Raw genomic sequence first — 13,532 nt, 5'->3', positions numbered from 1 at the left:
CTGGGCAAATTGAGGTTAAAATGGAAGTTCATGCTAAAACTAAAATCCCTACATCTATAGACACCACCGATCTAACACTAACCTCTCTAGCCCTGTAAAGAAAAAATGAGTATACATACCCCTTTTGAATCTGACCTGATCTCCAGTGGCAGAAGCTCTGCAAAGGACACTGCCGACAATGGCTGTGAAATAAATGGGAAGTGACGTCACCCATAGACTTACTATGGGGCTTCCATTGTCGTCCGTGTCTTCTGCACGCGCCTCCGCAGCGAGGCCATGGCTGACAGCTCAGCGCGGGATCCGATTTGGGTCGGAGCAGCTTCAAGAACGGTGTGTATTCTCGTGTGTTGTTTTTTTTTTTTTTTTTTTTTTTTTCTTTACAGGGCTAGATAGATTAGTGTTAAGCCCCATACACACTATCAGTTTTTTTGCTGCGTTTTTCCTTCAGGTTTACCAAAACCATGTAGTGCAAGGGCCTGCCTGATTGCATACACATTGAAACTCCTAAGATTTGACCTCATATTATATGGTTTTGGTAAATCTGAAGGAAAAACTTATCAGAAAAACTGATAGTGTGTATGGGGCTTTAGAATGCTGGTGGCTATAGATGCAAGGATTTTAGTTTTTGCATGGATTTCCACTTGAAATCATTGCCTAGTTAGCCAGCTGGAAGTGGAGAGGCTACATTTCTGAACCAGAAGCAGTGTGTCACTTTCCTCACTGTTCAGTGTGGCAGATATGTGTAAATTAGAGATGCACTGATACCAGTTTTTTGAAGACCAAGTACAAGCTCTGATACTTTTTCTCAAAAACTCACCGATGCCAATTACAAATGCCTATTTTAAGTGTCATGTGACCATTATTTTAGGGCTCATTCACACCATATGAGAATGAAAACCGCACAGATTTCACTTGCAGAGACAGTTTCATCAGTTTTCATGTGAGTTTTTACAGCCTAGTGTAACTCCCAAAACTAGCTGTGCAGAGTAACATCTTCAGACAAAGCAGTAACTAACATTGAAGACTTTTTAAAATCAATAAAGAAAATTGAAACAGAAAACTGTAAAATATCTAAAGTGTTTTTTTGTATCTTCCATTAAAGCTGATCATACAATTTTATTTTGTTTTTTTTATTCAGTTTAAATTTACCATCAATTATGCAGTGCAAGGGCCTGCCTGATTGCATACAAATTGAAGTTGTTAAGGTTTGACCTTTTTATATTGTATAGTTTTGGTAAATCTAAAGGATAATTGTATAATGTATGCCCAGCCTAACCCTATGACGATGTGTACTTGTCTTCTATAACATGCACATGTGTAATCAGTTACTGCAATCCTAGTACACCACTTTATTCCAGCTTACAAATACAATGATCCACATAACACCTTAGCCACTTGCATCACACTTCTGCCTCCTGCTCTGGCATCCCTCAGTCTATTCTCCCTTTTTTTTTCTCCTTTTTTTTTTTTTTTTTTTCTCTTTGTGTTTTTCCTCTTCTGTGGTGAGAAAAGGTACACCTTTCCTGTTTACTGTACTTTTCTATATACACCAACAACATAATGTTATGCGTTTTCATATGCCTCTCAAACTGATGCATCTGTCTTTTTGCAGGGTGGATTACCTATGGGCCCCATGCAAGCAACACCAATTACTTTTATGGGTCAAACTGGTTACATAGGAATGGCTCCTGCAGCCTCTGCATACACTCAAGACATGCAGAAGCAGTATGTTGAAGAACAACAGTAAGTGACTATTCTAGTACCATTTATTACCTAAAGAAATTTTTAGTTCACCAGATTTGTGCAATCCTATTAATGAGAGGATCTTCAATGGAAAAGCTTTTACACATTGGTGATCCCAGCTCAGTGGCTATGACGCTTGGCTTTATACAAAGCTGTGTTGATGAATTCTGCTTTAACTTTTCACATTCGTTGGTGAAACCACCGAGGTACTCTTTACTACTTGGCATTATAGCTGTGGTGAAGGTTCAAAGTTGTGAGTCTTTTAGGGACAAAGGTGATCTCCCTTCCAGTATCCTGGAATGTTTAAAGGAGTTTTAAAGTCCAGAAGTTTTTTTTTATCTTAATGCAGTCTATGCATTAAGATAAAAAAAAGGCTTCTGTGTGTGTAGCAGCCTTTCCAGCACCCTCTAACACTTACCCTCCCTCTCTGTCCAGCGATGTCCACAAGTACCAGTCTGAGACTCACTCCTGATTGGCTGAGACATGGCATCAGTGTCATTGGCTCCCGTGCCTATCAATCAAAGTCAGCTGATCGGGAGAGGGGGCGGGCTAAACGGCACCTCTGTGTCTGAATGGACACACAGAGCTTCGGCTCAGCTCGGGTGCCCCCATAGCAGACTGCTTGCTGTGAGGGCACTCAACAGGAGTGAAGTGCCAGGAGCAGCGACGAGGGACCCTAGAAGAGGAGGATCTAGGCTGCTCTGTGAAAATCCAGTGCACAGCAGTTCAGTATAACGTGTTTATTTCTATAGGGGGAAAAAATAGACTTTACAATCACTTTAAAGTAAGTCTGTCAAAAATAAAGCAGCTGCCATAGAAGAATTCATCTTCTGAAAATGATGGTTGACTGGTCACCCACTGGTTTTACAACTTTTAAAGCCCTCATCCGCAAAAGCCCCCAACCCCCCCACCCCCGAAAGCTACCTTGCTTCACATCTACCCGACCCGTCTCTAGTGCCTTCTGGCAGTGTAGGCATCTCTGCCTCTCTCACTTTCAGGGAGATCATTGGTTGGTATCTGTGCACCTGGGGATCACAGTGCAGCTTACCATGTGATGCCCCTGTCCTCATAAACACAGAAGGCTTCATGTTTACAAGGGTGAGCGGGGAGTGGAGAGTGAGAGCCATGTTTCGGCTGAAGAAAAGCCCTCCTGGGTGTGAGGGATGGATTCAGCCTGCAAGCCTTGTGTTTGTCACGTGTGCAGTAGGTGATCTGTTGGTGAGCACTAAAAACTATGTAATCCTTCTTGTGTGGGCTTTTCTGCTGTCCACTGTACAGATCCCTATCTCTGGTTATTTAGCTTAGACTGTGGTACATAACATTCATAATATTACCCAAGTCAACACAGCTGTGACAGTCATATTTTTTGGTTGTACCATGGACAAAAGTAAAAGCTAGGATGTGATCTGTGATGTCACGTTTTTTTCTGCAGCCATATTTGTATCCTTCTGTGTGTGGGAGAGGGGAGGATCTAGTGAAGTTTGCTTAGATTTATATACAGTAATATTGATTGTATAGTGTCCATGATTTCCAAATACGTTGCCTCCTCATATATTACTTTTGCCTATTTTATTATTTAGAAAGCGATTTGAACAGCAGCAAAAAATGTTAGAGGAAGATAGAAAAAGAAGGCAGTTTGAAGAACAAAAGCAGAAGTTACGATTGCTAAGCAGCGTAAAGCCCAAAGTAAGTGAAACATTTATAGAAATTTCTTGGTGGTTTTATGGTTTATTTCCTCATAGTTTCGGTTCATTCTTTGTTCTTGTGTTCTGCATCTTTCACTCTTAGCCCTGTGCTTTCTGCTGAGGATAAATTTATATTTTTTTTTTTTTGTTCGTTGCTAAGGGGTGGTATTATCTGAAAAAATAATTGCGGAAACGTGTTGAAACTTTAAAATAACTTTTTGTTGTCTAAATAACCTTGGTTAATAATTCAGTGTATGTTGGTAAATATTTTATATAGAATTGAAATTTTAGACCCCCTGTATATTGAGTACTGTTTGAATTAATAGAGGTGATATTTTGCCAACCTGTCCTTTACTTTTAATTCCACAAGAGATCAAAACGAGAACAAGCCACAGAGGGGAGTTGCACGATATGCGATGTCTTTTAAACTATTTTGTACTTGGCTGAAGACACATTTTTAGAATGTATCCTTGAGTGTCATAAGCACAGCAAGTAATCTTTGAGAGACAAATCATATTCATGACAAAGTAGATCTTCAATGCAAATGCTGTGTGCCTTGAGCTAACTGGTATGCATTAAAGTATATAAAAGCGCATCTTCCATTTAGAGTTCTGCATGCAAAAACAATGCTTTAATCAAAACCCCTCAAAAATATAACTTTGTATGTCATGCAGTGTCCCAAAACCGCATTACAATCATGAAATCCTCTTGCCTCTTTATTTCAGCATTTTAAAGGTGAGGTTAACCTCAATAAATTTTAATGTAGCATTGTGATCTGGTTTGGATATGACTTGCCATTTTTCTTGTATATAGTTCAGCTGTTCACCGTTGATTATGAGTAAATTATATTTGAACCACTTGCTGCATGATATTGCAGGCACCTTCTGGTAAATGCCATACTTGCCTTAAAGCTGAAATCTAGGCTGAACAAGGAATGTCTAAATATAAGAGCCACTTGTATTCTGATGTGAGTTTTGGTGTCCTGTGTCTATATTTATTCCAGATACGTATAGAATTTTCCTGTAATAAAGACCAGTCACTGCTGTGATTGTCCCTTTTGTGCAGAGCGGTCTTCTATCAACCCCTCCTGTAGTTTTCTGCAGGCAGCCTTTTTAGTGAGTGGAACTGCTGGTTCATACCCATGGCTCTGCTCCCTTACAGGCTACATGCAGCAGTAATGATATATCTGGGTTTGTAAAATAATTTCTTGCAAACAAAGTATATTTTATATTCTTTGCAGCCCTTGAGGAATATATTTAGATAAAATATTTGTTCCAAAATTTCAGCTGTAAAGAGAACTTTTCCTTTAAAAAAAAACAAAGAATAAATAAACAGGGATGCTTTCCTAACTAATCACTTTACTAATGAGCCACCCCCATCAAATAATTCTCTGCAGCTATTACCTTTTGTACCACCACCCCCTCCCTTTTTAGAATGTAAGCTCCTATGAGCAGGGCCCTCCTGTACCTTTTGTGTTGTCCCCCTATACATTGTAAAGCGCTGCGTAAACTGTTGGCGCTATATAAATCAATAATAATAATAATAATAGTTGCTTGACTGTCATGCTTTAACTCTTTAAAGGGTAACTCGACTTTTGTGGGGAAAAAAATAGCAAATATAAAATATAGCAGAGCTGCACGATTAATCTTTAAAGAATCAAACTTGATTTTGACAGAGCATTTTCCCGATTCAGTGATGACAGCTGTCAAAAAAATAATAAAAAAATAAAAAAAGTTTATCACAGCATCACTTAGACGGCGATAATTATAAACATTGTAACATTTAGTCCTTTTAGATCAAAGGAATGAACTTCGGTATGAAAGGCCCTTTTCACACGGGCGGATCCACTCAGCAGACTCCACTAGCTCAGCAGGGGGATCGCTCCATTGATCCCCTGCTGAGCAGGCGGATGACAGGTCTGTTTCTGCTCACTGTGCAGGGAAGGACCTGTCAGAGCCCCGCTTTTCTCTATGGGAAGATTGGTTGAAAACAGACAGCATATTCGTTCTGATACGATCCACTCGTAGACGGATGTCAAACGTATCCGTCTGTTTTCAGGGGATCTTGTTGGATCGGGTGGCAGGCGGGTGTAAGTGGACACATCTCCGCTGCCAACTGCCTGCCCATACAAGTCAATGGGTAGCCCGCTCGGATCCGCCTGAAAAACAGGCGGGCAGGCCGATCGTGTGAAAGGGGGTTTAATGAGGGAAGTTTAACCAGTTAAAGACTAAACTTTTTTTTGACACTTGTTGCTTACAAGTTCAAATTAGTGTTTTTTGCTAGAAAATTACTTAAAACCCCCAAACATAAAATATATATATATATATATATATATATATATATATATATATAATTTATATTATTATACATTTTTTTTTTTTTTTTTTTTTTTTAAGCAGTGACTCTAGAGCAGTCATGGTGAACCTTGGCACCCCAGATGTTTTGGAACTACATTTTCCATAATGTTCATGCACTCTGCAGTGCAGTTGGGCATCATGGGGTGCCAAGGTTCGCCATCACTGCCCTAGAGCATAAAATGGCAGTTGTTGCAATATTTTATGGCGCACTGTATTTGCGCAGCAGTCTATCAAACGCAATTTATTTATTTTTTTGGAAGAAATCCACTTTAATGAATAAAAAAAAAAACGAAACCATAAACGAAATTGGAGTTACTCTTTAAATGCTTTGAGCCACTAACTTAAATATGCACTTTTTTAGTTTAAATCGGCTATATACGTTCCAAGTATATACGTTCCAGGTGCATTATTGCACACCTTTTTTCTAAGTCTTAGTTTGTTTTCTAAATATAAAAGCCTGTGTCCTGAGAGAATACTGCAGGTAAGGACCCTTGGTCTTTGTGCAGAAGCAGTGATCTCTTTGCTAAGATCTGATAAGACCTCTGCTGTTTTCTCCAATCGGTGGGGAGTATGAGATTTGATTGCAGAGATATAGATTTGGCTCATCACAGAGGAGTTGGATCTCTGCAGCACAGCTGTAGGCAGGGGACATGCTTTTCTACTCAGCCTGTGGCTGCTTTAGAAAGGAAAATCTACTTTCTATGATGCAGCTGGAATGTACTGAGCTGATTTAAACTTAAGGTTTAAATGAATGGTTTGAGTTTCATTGTATGAATGAATATTTAGAATCTTGCATAATCCAAAGCTAAATGCTATATGTATTTTTTATACTTTAAAAATATGTTGCAGTAAAATAATCTAAAAAGTTGTGAAATGTCCCAGCATTTAAATTTTTTTTTTTCCTCAGACTGCTGAAAAAAATAGAGATGATGCACTGGAAGCCATTAAAGGAAACTTGGACGGATTTTCCAGAGATGCCAGAATGCATCCAACTCCTATAATGCATGCCAGGAAACCAGGCAATGCTGGTGAGAAATTATTATTATGTTTAAGTTGGGTGAGAAAATATAAAATTTAGTCGCATTGGGCAAAGGGGGAAAAACAGCATCTCCTTTGGCTGTATTGTGCCCTGGGAGGGCTGGATTGAACCATGTAGGGAAGGGTCCACAGACTTATTAACGTAAATGGTAGTGTTTTGTTTTGTCGTTTCATGTTAAGAAAGGGGTTGTAAAGTCTCAAGGTTTTTCACCTTAGCCCCCCCCCCCCCCCCTTTTTCTTACCCGAGCCCAATCGTTCCAGCGCCGAGCATGATCCCAGCGGCTTCAGCCGCTTTCTTCGTCCTCATTGGATAGATTGATAGCAGTGGGAACCATCGGCTCCTGCTGCTGTCAATCAAATCCAGTGCCATGGGAGCAGGGGACGGGGCCGTGTCCTACTGTCTGTGTCAATGGATGCAGCTGCGGGTCTCTGTGGGGGAGCCTGTTAAAGAGGAAGAGCCAGAAGTGCAGAGAGGGCAGCCCAGAAGAGGAGGCTCGAGCCCTTGCACAGAGCAGGTAAGTATAACATGCTTGTTATTTTAAAAAAACAAACCTTTGCAAACGCTTTAACCACTTCAGCCCCAGACGGTTCACCCCCTTCCTGACGAGGCCATTTTTTGCGATATGGCACTGCGTTACTTTGACTATTGCGCGGTCGTGCGACACTGTACCCAAATAAAATTGATGTCCTTTTTATCCCACAGCTTCCGTTTCTGCAGTTTTTATTTTTTGCGCCATAAACAAAAATAAAACTGACCATTTTGAGAAAAAAAAGTTTTTTTTTTTTTTTTTTAACTTTCTGCTATAAAACCTACCAATTTTATTTATTTTTAAATCTAATTTCTTAATCAGTTTAGGTCAATATGTATTCTGCTACAATCCCAATGAGCGTATATTGATTGCTTGCCTCCCAAGTGTATACAATCTATGGGATATTTTTATAGAATTAGACCAGTGACACTAATACAGTGATCAGTGCTTAAAAAAAAAGTGCACTGTTAGTGTACTAATGACACTGGCAGAGAAGGGGTTAACATCAGGGCGATCAACTGGTTAAGTGTGTCCCTAAGGGGTATTTTCTAACTGGGGGGATGCTTTGACTGGGGGAAAACGGAGATCTGTGTTTCTCTGCTTAGCAGAAACACAAGATCTCCATTTTTCCCTCTGGCAGAACGGTGATCTGCCTTGTTAACGTAGGCAAACCACCATTCTGCCTTTCCTCAGAACAATCGGCTGCTTGCCAGCACACCCCAGACCCTGTGCACGAAGTCGCGTACAGATACATGATTTTGCACAGGAGGGCCGCCCTGCTGCAGTATATCTGCGTGGGGTGGTCGTAAAGTGGTTAAGAAGTATGTCGCTTTCACAAGGCATCCATGCTTGGCAAACGCTTCCATTGATTGCAATGGTGCTGCCCAATACCCGCGTCTTAACAGAACCTAGAGCATTTACGGCATGTTAGTGAAGCATATATGAAGCATTAGCTGGGCATTGGAAGAGAGACATTGGAGGTTTCTGTATCCTGGAATGCGCTGGGAAATAGAGAACAGAGCAGCTCCATTCACTTCCTATTTGAACAGTAACAGTTGTGTGGTAACACTATTTGCTTTTGTGTGCTGGCAAAATCATCAGTCCAGCCAGAAATACTGCCAATGCCAGGTAGGAGCAGAGTGGCAAAGCATTTTTGTCGGCAAAAGACCTCATCAGCAAGTGTCGTAAGGGCTGATTATAATGTATCAGTACTCAGAAGAGGTGGAACAGCAGCTGGAATTCTACATCCCAAGTATCCCAGCTATTTTGACACAAACAAAAATAAAACAAGACCAATCTGCCAACGAGTCACCGAGCGGGTATTATCCTGAGACTGGGAAAAACTGTCCTCCAGTGAGCAGGAGAGCAGTAATGAGTGATTACATGTCTGCTGTTTTTCATTTGATATAATTATTGTACTATATCCTAAAGCAACATATCAAATTGGATAATTTCCTCATTCCATCATTTTTCCCTTTTTAATCACTATCCACTAGAAAAGCGAGCTTCCATGAACATTTATTGAGCATACGTGAAGCGTTTTCAACTCTTTTTATAAGCTCAATGAAAACGCATCATAAACACATTATAAATGCCACAGGAGCTTTAATGTGCTTTGCTTTATTCTTCATTATCATCACGCATGTGAACGAGACCAAAATAGTCCTGCTTTTATTTTTATTTTTTTTAATGAATTGACACATTTAGATATCTGTGCACAGAGATTCAACAAAATACAGCCTGTTTGAGCACAGTCTACCCCATTACAGTTAGATTCCTGCACAGACTGACCTTGCACCATCTGCCTTTTCATAGCTTTGGATATACTGTACATGTAGGATAATGTTTCTTTCCTGATGACATAACATGTCATTTCAGCAATGGTGTAACCCTCTGGCACTAAGAAGTGAACAAGATACACCTATACTATATAAAATCTTCTATCACTAGGAAGTTAGAAAATACTATACTGTATACCAAGGGTGGCCAACCTCTGATGTGACCTGCCAACTCCCGCTCTTGCATGGCGGGTCGGCAAGCCCAGATTGTGGGACCCACCATCTCTGAGCATTAGTGTAAAGAACAAAGCTGGCACTAGTGGAAGCAGAGCCGATGCTTCCTGTATAACACCAACTCCTGTGACAGGTGGAGTGATGCCACATGTACTCCGCCTGTAACAGTTTCTGGCGTGATCCAGTTAGGCTCGGCTCTGCTGTCTACTGCCATTGTATGCTTCTGTCACACTGATGCTCGAATGGCGGGTCGTCAACCCGCGATCTGGGACAGCAGGGATGCCCCCAGCCGTACCCCCCATGTTGGCAGTATCGGCCCACAATATTGGCCCACAATACCCAATACCCATGCACAGTTTAATGTGTATTAAGTTTTTTTTTGTTTTTGTTTTTTTCTTTGGCCCTGTGTTGATCACATGCACCCTCCCATCAGCACTGTCCAGACAGAGGGTCAGGGGTCCTGCAGCCTCATAGAACAGTCTGAGTAGAATGAAAACACCTCCTACAAGCTTTAACCAGATACTCATAGAAGTCATAAGACTGCTATGTACTGTGGATGAGGAAATGTATTTAGCAGTTTATATTTTCTAAAATAATTGCATATCCTTGTTCTGTGTACTGTGGGAGACCAGATATAGAGCATGCATGGTCCTGGGCTTAGTAACACTTTTTGATATAGTCTGTTCCAACCCCTTTCACAATCTCTTTTCCTTTATCGGCTTGGTATGCATTTTAATGTGAAGAAGATCACTCCAAAGACATGCAGGTAGGTTAATTGGCTTCTGTCTAAAATTGGCCCTAGTATACAACTGGGGATCTTGGATTGTGGCTCCTTGAGGGTAGGGACCAATGTGAGTGTGCAATGTAAAGGGATAGGGACAATTGTAGACACTCACTCAGGTTGAACTGGATGGACTGATGTCTTTATTCAACCTTACTACTTACTTAACTACTAACTAAGAATGAATGAAATAACAAGGGAATTTGTTTACAGAATACTATTTTTATATACATTAAATGGGTTCAGTTATCACAGTACAATACATATCACAATAGTGGTTGTTTAAAGCAGATCTTCAATGTATCTGAGCACCACAAACCAAAATCCATATTTAATTCATTTTTAATACTTAAAACAAACTCACCCATCCATCCATGTCTCTATGCTTTTTATGTTGTTGAGAAATCACTTTAAAAAACACCCCTCTAGCATATCTGTTCATGTCCATTTTGAGTAACGGCAGATTCATGTAGCCTTTACTTCCTGGAATCCAACTGTCCTTACCTCAGACATGCGAACAGGAAATTTGTGCTTGGATGCGAAAAACCCTCCTCCTCCCCTCCTCCCCTCCTGAAGACTCCTGGGATGTAGGATCATTTGCCTAGGCAAGAAATCAAGAAGTAGTACCTGAAGAAATCTAAAAAAAAAAAAAAAAAAAAAAAAGTTTAAAACCAGTAAATGTTTCCCAGGGCTCAAAATGTCAAGTCCTGAGCTACTAGCCAGGCCTTAAGGGTTACTCACCACCAGTTGCCCCACCCAACCCTGACCATACCATACCATGCCACTAAACACACCCTCATAAATCCTCTCCTGAAATGACACTTAAATGTTTTATGCAGAATTAAGTTCCAAAAACAAATATTAACAACTTTATCAGTGCATCGGTACAGCCTCACCAGTGCCCATCAGTGCAGCCTCACCAGCACAGCCTGACCTGTGCCCATCAGCACCACTTTACCTGTGCCCATCAATACAGCCTCACCTCTGCAGAGGAAGAGGCGAGCCGGCCGGATCATCAGAGAATGGGGATTGCCCGCTTTAACAGCTTTCATTTGAATCGCTTGGTGTTCTCGGAGCTCACCATCACACTTTCCCACCTCCTGGCCCGACACCTTTTGAGGATGTCACACGACCGCATTGGACCGGTGCTCTGTCTATCAAAGACGACAGGCCAGGAGGCTCTGAGAACACCCTGCAATTCAAATAAAAGCTGTTACAGCGGGCAATCCCCACTCTCCGATCATCCGGCTGGCTTGCATCAGGAAAACGTGTCAAAGATGATTCATGCTGATGGCTAAGGAACGAAGCAGCAGACAGAAATGACACTTGGTGCTCTGGACTGAGACAAGTACACAATATAGAGGGTTTATGTTGTATTTGTTCATATTTCATGTCTGAGGTTTACAACCACTTTAAGTTCAAATGAGTAAAACAGCCTTTATCCAGTAATTCTGGTTTCTTAAGGTAAAGATAACGTACTGCAATTTTAATGCCCGTGTGAGAAGATAATTTTGTTTCTATAAATTTACATAATTGGGGACACTACAGAATTTTTAATTTTCAGCTACACAGAATCATTTAAATATTTGTATTGTGATTTGCAATGTGTGAATATAGATATTTATTCATTTTTCACTGCACAGTTGGCGTTAGGATGTTCTCAAGTGAAACAACTGAAACGATTCTGCCCTCGTGGATTTACAATGACAGTCTTGTTCCAGGTATTTCATCTTCATTTTTTATTGCAGTTTTGTTTCCAAACAAACTGGAATATAAAACCGCTTTTAAAAATAGTGTTTTGTTTTGGCAGCAATATCTATTACAATGCTGCAGCCTCAGCCCTTCTTAAAAGGACAGCTTTCTTTCACGCTTTCACTCTTTCAGCTTCAGCATGAAATGTCACACCTGCTATAGTGGCTTTATCTCTGTTTGGTCAGTTACTGTCGCTGTCCCTTATTTTATCCTTGCCACAGTTTTCAGTGCAGCTGCTCGAATGTCTAACAAAATGTAATCTCGGGGATGTTCTATAAAGGTGATTGAATGTACTTAAATTAACCACAACTGGAACATGGCTCTTTGCCATGTACAATATCTAAGGTCTTTGCTAGTACCAGGTTAAGTGGCAGTGTCCTTTTTCTATTGGCATATGACAAACCTTGTGTCTTTACTTGCTATCTCCTGCCCTGAATGCTAAGACAATGTAGAATTTGTAGCCTAACACCAATTCCTAAATGAATGTTGTTGCAGTATTGGATCATGAATAGGCAGGTGTAATTTTGTGGTCTTGTGGAAAAAAAATTCAAAAATTTGTGGCCAGGGAGCATTTTTTGTTTCTTAATTGTACATTACAGGACAAAGGCTTGGTTTTCATGAGTTATAGGCTGGAACCTTTAGGTGAATGGACACTGGCAAAGCTTTTGAGGACATGTCCACTGGCTGTTCTCCTATACACCACTCCATGAGTCCTTTGTTTTTGCCTAGTGTCTGTAGGTAATGGACCTCTTCTCCCTGCAGCGGCGCTTTGCCTCTTTCGGCCGCTAGCGGCCGCATATCGCTGCTAAAACGACGGTAAAGCGCCGCTAAAAATTGCGGCGCTTTACCGCCGACGCCCCCACCGCCCCAGTGTGAAAGGGGCCTAATACTCGCCTGAGCCTGATCTTGATACAGCAATGTGCACGAGAGCTGATGCTCTTCTGAGCCTCTCCCTCCTCATTGACTAAGCTGCAGCAGTGGGAACCATCCCACTGCTGTCAATTACAGCCACGGGGGGGGGGGGGGGGGGGGCAGAGCTGCGCTCTGTGTCTTGTGGACACACCTCTGAAGCGAGCAGGCAGTTGCAAAGGGACAGGGGCTCAGACTGCCAGTGGGGGACCCAGGAAGAACCATTACACAGAGCAGATACAGTGCCTTGAAAAGTATTCATACCCTTGAAAATGTTCCACATTTTGTCATCTTGCAACCAAAAAGTACATTTATTTCATGTTCTAGACCAACATAAAGTGGTATATAATTGTGAAGTTGAAGGAAAATTATACTTTGTATAAAAAAATTAAAATAAAATTTAAAAATATCTGAAAAGCGTGGCATGCATTTGTATTCAGTCAACTTTACTCTGATACCTTTAACATCTGGTAGAACCAATTGCCTTCAGAAGTCACCTAATTGGTAAATAGAGTTCACCTGTGTCTCAGTATAAATACAGCTGTTCTGTGAAGCCCTCAGAGGTTTCCTAGAGATCCATGGTGAACAAACGGCATTATGAAAGCCAAGGAACACACCAGACAGGTCAGGGATAAGTTGAGAAGTTTAAAGCAGGGTTCGGCTATAAAAAAAAAATAATTGCTCAAGCTTTAAAGAGGAAGTAAACCCTGATGGGTTTACTTCCT

General features: G+C 40.9%; 1 protein-coding gene across 2 annotated transcripts in view; it reads left to right on the top strand.

The window, feature by feature from the left end:
* SYNRG (synergin gamma) overlaps positions 1–13,532 on the top strand; it is a 125,478-nt gene that overhangs the window by 16,019 nt on the left and 95,927 nt on the right. Inside the window, exons 4-7 of one of the 2 annotated variants that reach the window (XM_077481398.1) lie at positions 1,613–1,743; positions 3,324–3,429; positions 6,693–6,813; positions 11,790–11,867. In XM_077481398.1, coding sequence (XP_077337524.1) covers positions 1,613–1,743; positions 3,324–3,429; positions 6,693–6,813; positions 11,790–11,867 — 436 coding nt within the window. The remainder of the gene's footprint in view (positions 1–1,612; positions 1,744–3,323; positions 3,430–6,692; positions 6,814–11,789; positions 11,868–13,532) is intronic. The other variant, XM_077481399.1, reaches the window with a different exon arrangement.

This window comes from Lithobates pipiens, unplaced genomic scaffold, assembly GCF_037356315.1.
Source record: "Lithobates pipiens isolate NorthernLeopardFrog02 unplaced genomic scaffold, aLitPip1_a1.2 Scaffold_16, whole genome shotgun sequence".
In the NCBI taxonomy this organism is placed as follows: Eukaryota; Metazoa; Chordata; class Amphibia; order Anura; family Ranidae; genus Lithobates; species Lithobates pipiens.
This window is presented reverse-complemented; position numbering and strand designations above follow the sequence as displayed.